At 35.7% G+C, this 10,055-nt stretch overlaps 1 protein-coding gene across 3 annotated transcripts; it reads left to right on the forward strand.

The window, feature by feature from the left end:
- Positions 1–202: 202 nt before the first annotated feature.
- LOC104226177 (arginine--tRNA ligase, chloroplastic/mitochondrial-like) lies at positions 203–9,572 on the forward strand. 3 transcript variants are annotated; one of them, XM_009778094.2, is made up of 18 exons: positions 203–400; positions 2,593–2,673; positions 2,796–2,935; positions 3,057–3,132; positions 3,226–3,327; positions 3,418–3,633; positions 4,141–4,221; positions 4,657–4,740; positions 4,969–5,073; positions 6,297–6,475; positions 6,625–6,709; positions 6,819–7,005; positions 7,156–7,225; positions 7,810–7,879; positions 8,129–8,218; positions 8,443–8,511; positions 8,621–8,719; positions 9,140–9,572. In XM_009778094.2, the coding sequence occupies exons 2-18, from the start codon at positions 2,665–2,667 to the stop codon at positions 9,248–9,250; spliced, it is 1,773 nt and encodes a 590-aa protein (XP_009776396.1). In that variant the 5' UTR covers positions 203–400; positions 2,593–2,664; the 3' UTR covers positions 9,251–9,572. The 3 variants fall into 3 exon arrangements, with proteins under 3 accessions (XP_009776396.1, XP_009776395.1, XP_009776398.1); XM_009778093.2 differs by having other exon boundaries at positions 207–400; positions 2,597–2,673; XM_009778096.2 differs by lacking the exon at positions 203–400 and adding an exon at positions 2,490–2,502.
- The last annotated feature ends 483 nt before the right edge of the window (positions 9,573–10,055 follow it).

The following is a 10,055-nucleotide window of genomic DNA, read 5'->3' on the forward strand; positions in this document are numbered from 1 at the left end:
TTAATTATTACCGGCTTGTATCACTTGCATTCAAATACGCAATGAATATAATTTGTGTCTAACATTATTGGTTTGCGCAACAAATATAACCTGTATCAACGATTGATACGTCGCGTAATTTTTCCAAGTAATAATGCAAAATTGGAAAATGAGACCTAGCTAGTAGCTCCTGTACAAATGTCCAAATCCCTACAAAAACCCTAACGAACAGAAGACCAACGCAACAATGCCCCCAATACTAAAATGGCAAAACAGAATTAAAAAAAAGTAAAATAAAACCCAAACAAAGGAATGAGTAGCTTTACCTTGTCACTCAAACTTCCACCTTTGCTTTCACTTTCTCCGCCTCCCTCTGCTCAGCTCCTATACTCCAATTTCTCTCCTTTTTCTCTCAATACCCGTAAGCGTCTCTCTTAGTCTGTTTATGGGGTTCCTTTTTTTTTTTTTAAATTTTGTTTTTTGTTCACTTGGTTTTGATTGATGAAATTAGGATAATGGTGTTGTTTTTTTTAATTTCTTATGCCTTTGTTAATGTAACTTATTGAAAGTTGTTGTTGTCTGGACAAATGAGGATTCGTATAGCTATCCCGGACTTGTTTGGGACTGAGATGTAGTTGTTATTGTTTTTTTTAATGTTTTTCTTTAATTTTCTTTGACTATTTATAATGTAACTTATAGAAAGATTGTTTCTTTTAGTATTTGATGAGTTTTTTCTTGGGTTGGGTAGCTAGTAATTGGACAAAAGTATGAATGCAATTTGTAGTATTTTCTTTCTATTGGTGTTAAAGGGACTAACTTGTGGAACTTAGAATTTATATATTTATATATATTTTTTGGATATTGTTTTCTTGAAAAGTTAGGGAATTTATGGTTATTTACTGCTTAGACTTGGTTCTTTGTCCTTTGTTGGGTGTGTTTTTGCTGTTTTTTATAGGAGTATAGCTTAAGGGTTGAGCTTAATTTCACTGAACTGTAGCTCTACGCAGTGGACGTTGACTCTTGAAACTGGGAATGTATGTCTCTATGTAATGTTAACCCTGACTTAAATGGGTCATTATTATACTCTTCCCCCTATTTTTTAAGGTAATGTGGCTGAACCCTTGTAGCTTGCTCAGTGGCTTCCTAAGGGATGTTGGTCAAGTTTGTAATGTAGTTCATGATAAATGGAATATACTACACCGCTTTGTTCGTTTTAAATGATTGTGGCGTATGGTCCAACTTGTGTACACCTCGACTAATCCATTGGACAACCTCTTACAAAACCATTAACACATATGTCCAGAGGCAGATCCAAAATTTAAGCGTTATGGGTTCAAATATTAAGGTTTTAGCATTGAACCCATTGATTTTTTTATGTTATAGGTTCATATCTACTATTTATTGTAATTTTATTGAACTTTTACACATAAATTCATGCTCCGCGTCGGAAGTACTGGGTTTCAATGAAACCGGCACTTGTATGCTGCATCCGCCTTTGCACATGTCGTGTATAAGCTCTATTTGCCACCGGAGCTTTGGTCTTATGGTAAGAGTGCAATGCTTGATGTGTGAGCTACGCACATCACAGGTTCCCGCCGTAAAGGCGCAGACAAAAGCATGATATTTAAGTGGAGAACAGTAGAGGTGTGGAGTGTGGACCCATTACCTATTTAGTTTCAAACTGTGCGCTAGTAGCCCTCGGGAATATCTCGGTTATAAAAAAAAAGTTCTTTTCATTAAGAAAGAAGACAACCGAAGGACCTAGCAAGTTTTCTCAATCTCGAGTCATGAGGTCACGAGAAAAATGTTGTAGAACTCACAATTGAAGCTCATTAAGTAAGGAAGTAGCAGTTTTGGATGGATTGACGAGTAAAGTAACAAACACAAAAGAAGAAATAGGGAGTATGTCTTTCTTGATAGTAAATTAAACACTTGTTATATAATATGAATTATGTCAAATGAGATGCCCATATGGGTTATGTTTGGTTCCTTGAAAAATGTTTTCTTGAAAAATAAGTGGGTTTCTTACTTATTTAAATTTTTTGGTGTTTAGTTAGGTAGCAGAAAATATTTAAATTAGGCAAACATTGTGGGAGACGAAATGGGTAAGGGCGGGGGAGAGTGGTAGGTCGGCGTCTAGGGGCCGGGATGGTGGCGGCGAGGGTAGGGGTGCGGGGGAGGTTGTGGGGTTGGGGTGAGGGTGGGAGCGGGGGTGGGGATTGGGTGGTGGTGGAGGGTGAGGGTGAGGGTGGGGAAGGTCGAAAAAGAGTTTTGGAAAAGATTTTCCCTCCTTCTAGTAGGGAAGTCATTTTCCTCCAATTGTAGAAAAATGAGTTCATGAGTAAAATGTTTCCCAAAACATATAAGCCAACCAAAGATGGGGAAATTGGAAAGCATCCTTCATAACAAACACACCCATGAACTATTATGATCTTCCATGTTAACCACCACCTTTAGAAACAGCACATTACGACTTCTGAAGTTGTTGGCACTACCTTATGTGTTAAAATATTGTTCCCAAAGGTTGATTATTTCACTGTATTTCATCTATTTCCTTTATATGCAATGTAGGATTGCTTTAAGTAATTTCTGTTATGGTTGTCGTAACACTAGACAGGTATTCTCAGAGCAACATCTAGGAGATTTTTCAGTGCGGTAGAAGTATCTTCAAAGACAATATCAACAATGGAAACTGTAAGTCACAATCTCATAATATAATATCCTTGTAACCATCCCTAAATAGTACAGATAGGTTGTGCGCTCGAAATTTTCTGCTAAACATGGACGTTATTTATGCCCACCTCTTCTCTGAACAGGATAAAGAAAGTATTGGGAGTCTAAAGCAGCAATTAGCGAAGCTATTTGAGGAATCACTTCGAGCAGCATTCCCTGATATTTCAGATGTGCCGCCTTTGGTTGCTATTTGCAATGATCCAAAAAATGGCGACTACCAATGGTATGGATTACTCCGATTATGCTCTAAGTTAAAGGCTATTTACTAAGACTTCTAGCTGTTTGTTATGTAAGTAAATAAATTAACTAGTTCCTCTAAGTTCTCACTATGTAACTTTGGACAGCAATAATGCAATGAGCTTGTGGAATAAAATTAAAGGCAAAGGTACACAGTTCAAGGGTCCTCAACCTGTTGGAAAGGTGATTTGATATCCTGCTAATCTCTTATTTCTTTTCTAAACATGATACTAGAAGTGAAAGGTAGCAACTAAATATCAGTTTTTCAAAATTTAGGCAATTGTAGAAAATCTTCCTGGGTCGGACATGATAGAGAATTGCTCTATAGCAGGACCTGGTTTCATTAATATTGTATTAGCAAGGCAATGGATAGCAAAGGTAATTTTTTTAACCAGCTCTATTTATGTCGGCAGTTGTTTAGTTGGTTAGTTAGGATCATATGATAACACTTCTATCTTACTGGTGCAGAGCGTTCAAAAGATGCTAATAGATGGCATCGAGACATGGGCACCGAAGCTTCCTGTTAAAAGGACGGTTGTTGACTTTTCATCACCCAACATAGCAAAAGAGATGCATGTCGGTCATTTAAGATCTACTATTATTGGAGACACTTTAGCCCGTATGCTGGAGTTTTCCAATGTTGAAGTTCTTCGGAGAAACCATGTGGGTGACTGGGGCACACAGGTAATTTCATGCTCAATAATCTCTCATTTTATTATTCACTTCCGATGAGTAATACCTATGGGATATATCTATTGGCAATTTTGCTTCCAAATCTTTTTTGTTCCGCTCGTCCTTCAACGTAATCATATGAGAGAACCACAAGTGTTTTCTATCTTCAAACCAATAGAGTAGTTATCTGAGCTGCTCGATCAGCTATTGTTCTTTACAAGCTTACAAGATATCGTGCATTTACCCTTTAAATGTATAACAAGATTGTCTTGGTGTCAGTAATTTATTTAAGTGCATGTAACTAATGGTTAGAAGCAAAGAGCTATCTAACTTCAATTTGTTTTCAAGGGGAAGATTTTTTTTTTTTTTAAATGTAGTTCATTGGATTTTTACAGTGAAGAATGAATTATTTTCATCTATGTTTAAAACTGCCTTACTGTAGGAGTATGCCTTTCACTAGAAATGTTTGTTGCCTTACGAATTTGTTTTAGGGCCTAATACCTGTTATATCTTTTGCAGTTTGGAATGTTAATTGAGTTCCTTTTTGAAAAATTTCCTAACTGGGAAGCTGGTAGTACTCCAGCGATTGGAGATCTGGAGGTGAGTCTATTGCCTCTTATTCATCAAACCGTATTTTTCCTGTTGTTATCTCCATTTGCATTCTGTAAGCATGCAAAGTGCATATTAAAGGCTAGCATTGGATTGGGATTTCTTATTAGAGTGGAATTCTTTCCCTTGTATACCCATGCTCTTTCTTTGCAGTTATTCCCTGACCTATTATTAAGTATTGATACATTGAGGCTGCAATTATTGGCCATGACTAGCAAATTGTAAAAAGTTTTGAGATTTAGAATTGCACATATTTGGCAACCTCCAATGCTTAATATGCAAATAAATATTGAGCTTACTCGTTTCCAAAACATGTCTTAAATCATGTTTCTTGAGATTTTCCTTCGGAGAGCAGGTGTTTGTGTCGATGTAAAGGCAGAAATTTATTTTACTTGACGTGGTAATCATTGTTCTCATTTATTCTAGGCATTCTATAAGGCGTCAAAACAAAGATTTGATAGTGATCCTGATTTTAAGGAAAGGGCGCAAAAGGCAGTTGTTAGTCTTCAGGTGAGCTTTTATTTGTTATTTTTTTATTTTATACATTTATCATGTTTATCTTTTTCGAGAGCTCATGCACAGTTGACTATTTATTTTGTTGTCGTGGGAGGGGGAGGGATGAATACATTTTCGGGTTTCTGTTGCTTCTCTTGTGTTGCTGCTCAAGGGAAAAAGAGATTACATATCATACTTGTATCTGATGCATTTGTCTTATCTGTGCATGTGCTTGTCTCACAGGGTGGGGAGGAGAAGTATAGGAAGGCATGGGCGCAAATATGTGAAATCAGCCGAAAAGAATTTCAGAAGGTGTATGAGAGACTTGGAGTTCACTTAGAGGAAAAGGTACTGCCTTCAGCTTTTTCTTCCACCTTAATTGCTTAGTACTTAGGATGACTCTATGGAGACATGCAGTAATTCCCTGGTTTTGCCTTTCGCATATCATGTGATTGCCATTTTAGTTTTTGCTTAGCCTCCTCATAGGCCATGGTCAAGCTTTTCAGTTGCTACATGCTATTAAAATGACAGGTAGTGTGTGCCAACTTTAGCTCCTGATAAGGGTGAAGCTGCTTTCTGTCTCTTGCATCCTTGTGCTTTGACTTATAAAGAAGTGATTCTGGTAGTTCAGAAGATAGTGAAATATGAAATGCACAGAAAATAATGTGTGGCAGATTTTGGCGGACTGCAATATGTGGTTATGTTTACTGTTACCTTCTTAAAAATAAAATAAAATATGTGGTTATGTTAGTTACTGGGGACTAGAACGTAAGATAGTCAGTAGAGATTGATGTGTCTTTTAGTTTATTTTATGTATTAAATTGTAATTTGTTAATATGTGCAGATATCATAACTGCACGAGTGGTATTCCTCAGAAAGATAACCACATATTTGTTTTAACATGGCTGTCCTTATTCCTTCCTTTGTGAAGGAGAAATCTCAAAAGAAAAAGATTGCGTTGAGTGTTTAAATATCACTGGAATTTGTACTGTTTATTTTGCAGCTCCCTTGTGATTTGAATAGTGATAATTGCTGAGAAAGAAAAAAAAGTGAATTAATCTGAATAGTGAGTTGTCATTTCACTCATTATTTAATGGACGAAAAATGGTTTGTAAATGCTGTTGCCTGGGTTGGTCATGTCCAATTTCAACAGATCTTACTGCTCTTGGTCATGTCACTCTTAGACTTGGTGGTGTTTATAGATTATTATTGATGATGCAAACTTATTTGGGGGGGGGGTGAGTAAAAGAACTCGGTGTATATTCTAAACTAATTTCATCCTGAATTTGGTTTACAACTTGCCTGTCAAAAAAAGTTGGTGTATTTAGGTCAAAGGAAACAGTTTATGGTTTTATTGAAATTGGACCATATCGTCTCTGGTATTGAATTACTTTTCGGTAAATGAACTATTCATTTTTGAATGTATAGATAGTCTGTTATATGTTGTAGAAGGACTTCAGACGAATTGATTGTTGTTGGAGGGTTTTCCAGCTGATTTCTGCCTTTTGTTTTGTATTGAGCCTTTTGTGCACATATCTTGGATTGAACCAAAGGCTGATGGATTCTTTTAGGGTGAAAGCTTTTATAATCCATATATTCCCAAGGCTCTGGAGTTGCTTAATGAGAAAGGATTAATTGAAGAAAGTGAAGGAGCTCGTGTTATCTTTATTGAAGGGAAGAAAATACCTCTTATTGTTGTGAAGAGGGATGGTGGTTTCAACTATGCCTCAACAGATCTTACTGCTCTATGGTTAGTTTTGTTTGCAATTCGTGTTTCTTGACCGGCTTTGTAATTATAGCCTATTTTCTCATCAAGGATATAACTAGAGTTTGTACAGAAGCTACTAGAGTTTGAAGAGATGTATACTTCACTTAGGCGTCTTATCTGCAACTTTGTAGGTATCGGCTTAATGAAGAAAAAGCAGACTGGATGATATATGTGACTGACGTTGGCCAGCGAGAGCACTTTGAAATGTTCTTTTCTGTAAGTTTCTGATATCGATACCTGTTTTCTTTTTCCGCAGTTAGCGTATGAGATAATCAAGCAGCTTTATTGGGGTTGAGCATTATTCTCATGTTTTTTTTTCTTCCAGGCTGCAAAACGTGCGGGTTGGCTTCCCTCAAACGAGAATGATTATCCCAAAGCTAGTCATGTAGGATTTGGTCTAGTTTTAGGAGAAGACGGGAAACGGTTCCGTACGCGAAGTACTGAGGTGGTGAAGCTTGTTGATTTGCTTGATGAGGCCAAAAGCCGGTGTAAATTAGCACTTGAAGAAAGAGGTCTGCTCTATGTTATTTGTTGTTATTCTCTTTTTCTACTTGTTTGTCTTTTGCCTGTAATAACTTCTTCCTTATAAATACTATGGGTAATAATGTTGTGCAATTGTGCAAGAGTACCACTTCAAGTTCATATCATGTTTGTCTTATCAGGTAAGGCTAAAGAATGGACAGCTGAGGAACTGGATCAAACTGCTGAAGCAGTAGGATACGGTGCTGTTAAGTAAGTTTCCTCATGCTTGTGTATTAATCACAGTTGTCTTTTCCATGTAAGTACTTTTAGTGAAAGCCAGAAATCTAACAACTTTTTCTTAGAAGAACGTTTTCTTATTCTGTAGAAGTGGAGATATTAATTGACTACCGAAAAATTAAAGACTGTTAACTTGGAATAAAGGGAGTGTTATGCGTAAGAAGAAATTACATTGTTAGTTATGGCAATGCACTCTCCAATTTCTGTTGAGTAAAATACTTTGTGTGTATCAATTTTATTCCAATAAAAGTATTACAAGTTTTAAGAAATCAAATTCATTTAATAATTGAAAATTAATCCATAATCTGTAATTCTACCTATCAAATCAAAATTTTATCAACTGACAAACAACTCAAATTAACTCTTTAATCTCTGTGTCTAGTCAAATTATGCCATATAGAACGAAAAAGTAATTCTTAAAAAAGAGCGCTAAAAAGAACATTTACAATCTTGGCAAAAACATAGTGAGAGTTTTGCTATGCATTTGCTTTGATGCTTTTCTTGTTGTCTCAACAGGGTTTTGACCTTTTTCTTCTTCTTTTGGTACCCCAAAACAGATATGCTGACCTGAAGAACAACAGGTTGACTAATTACACTTTCAATTTCGATCAGATGCTTAGTGATAAGGTATGTGAATGGATATCCCTTCGATTAAATGAATAAATCTGTTAATCATTTTCAACGAGTTATTAAACCCAAGTTCAATTCTTTAATTACACCAGACTTCTTTTACAATTTGAGGAGCCGATGCTTGTTCATTTATGAACGCTCTCAATATGTAGGGATATGTTCGTTCAATTACTTATTTTTGCTGCAGCCTTTGTATTCTATTACTCTGTTTGAAATTTGATTCTCTTATTTTTCTTTTATGGGCAGGGAAATACCGCTGTGTATTTGCTGTATGCACATGCTCGCATTTGTTCAATTATCAGGAAATCCGGTAGAGATATAGAGGAGTTAAAAAAGGTAATCTCATCCTTTTTATGTGCTCCAACTGAACTCTTCTTTATCAAGAATTTTTAACCGTTTTCTCTAAGGCCCCTTTTGGCCGCCCCAGAAACATTGAAGTAGGCAAACACATAATAAATGTCATAGTTTATCAATGTTAACTGATATTTCAATCATGTTAAAATTACAACAGTGGCGTTAGAATTACTATATGTGATTGTTGAATCGTTTTCGTTGGACAGAGTGGGGCGATGGATTTGGCTCATCAAGATGAACGCATGTTAGGACTCCATTTGCTCCAATTTCCTGAAGTAAGAATATATGGAATTTTATTACTTGTTAGCACTTAAACGGGTTTTTATTATTCGATTTCTAGGAACGAAGTTTTAATCAAGTAAATTTTGCCATCTCATTTTGCAGATTGTTGAAGAAGCTTGTACCAATCTTTTGCCCAACTTGTTGTGTGAATATCTTTACAAATTATCTGAAGACTTCACTAAATTCTATACCAACTGTCAGGTATGAAGTTCTCCTAGCTGAGAATAAAGTAAACCAAAGAAATGCTGAAAACAAATGTTGTGCACCCGTTAACCCGTGGCTTAAGTTGCAAATAGACCAGCTCGAAACCACTAATAAAACACCAAATAATAATAGTTCATTGTCTAAGATTCATGAAAATCTTGAAAAGTGGTGAAGATACTATGTAGAAATCGCTGAGGGGTGTGGTGGGGTAGCTAAGATCCCTCCACCCTTAACGAGAAGGTTTTTCCAGTAGAGAGCACTTTACACCTTTAGCAGGCCTCTCTGGCGCATATTCAGATCAGTTAGACCGACTTTGGATATCGGATAATTTAACCAAAAGAAAGATACTATGTAGAGTACATATGGTATTTAAGTTGATAGCTAGCATTTACAAATATACATTTTGGAACGTGGCAGGTGGTTGGCTCAGCGGAGGAAACAAGCAGGCTCTTGCTATGCGAGGCAACAGCAGTTGTCATGAGAAAGTGTTTCCATCTTTTGGGTATCACTCCTGTTTACAAAATTTGATCTCATATGAGTTTTTCGTATTCTTCTTTAGTGAGTATTCAAAATTGAAATGTATTTGAACAGAGCGATCCAAAATGTTACTATTAATGTAGTCGATTTTGACTAATTTGAAATTGGAGGAGTAATTGATCGATCAATTGATCTATATATCAGCTTCAGTTTCATCCATACAGTTTGGGACTGAGGCGTAGTTGTGTTGTAGTTTCATGTATCCAGTGATTGTTAAGTCAAAATCTTGTAGTCAGTTGTGCCCATAAGTTGGTGTGCTTTTTTATATATTGGTAGTGCAAGTGATGCAAATATTACTCCCTGTTTCATTTTATGTAGCATTTTTTTCTTCAATTTGTTTAAAAAAGAAAAATGCCTTCTTATATTTGAAAGAAAATAAATTTTAACTTTCAATTTTTTCCTTAATAACATGCTTTTGTGTTCATAAAAACATCATGGCACGTTTAAAATAGAGTATTATACGTTATTTTTTCTCTTAAATTTTGTATTTAGTTAAACAGTATCACATTAGATAAGGTAAAGTTAATTCCTTTTGACTAAAAAAGGAGAAAAGGTTGGTTATCAAATTACTTAGACCTCTGCTTTCTTTTCCAAAATGGTATAATTAAATATTTATTTTTCAATGCTGAATTTTGTGCCATGAAATTAATGGGGGTAACTAAGGACATTTCCAATACCGACAATAACTTTCATTGCAATAAATATAATAGCTTTTGTGCTCTTTGATTTTGCACTTTCTAACATTTTGAGTTTAAAATTTTCCTCCTACTCTTTTAACTCGATTTTTCCTTCGAGA

Source organism: Nicotiana sylvestris, chromosome 6, assembly GCF_000393655.2.
Source record: "Nicotiana sylvestris chromosome 6, ASM39365v2, whole genome shotgun sequence".
NCBI classification, from domain to species: Eukaryota; Viridiplantae; Streptophyta; class Magnoliopsida; order Solanales; family Solanaceae; genus Nicotiana; species Nicotiana sylvestris.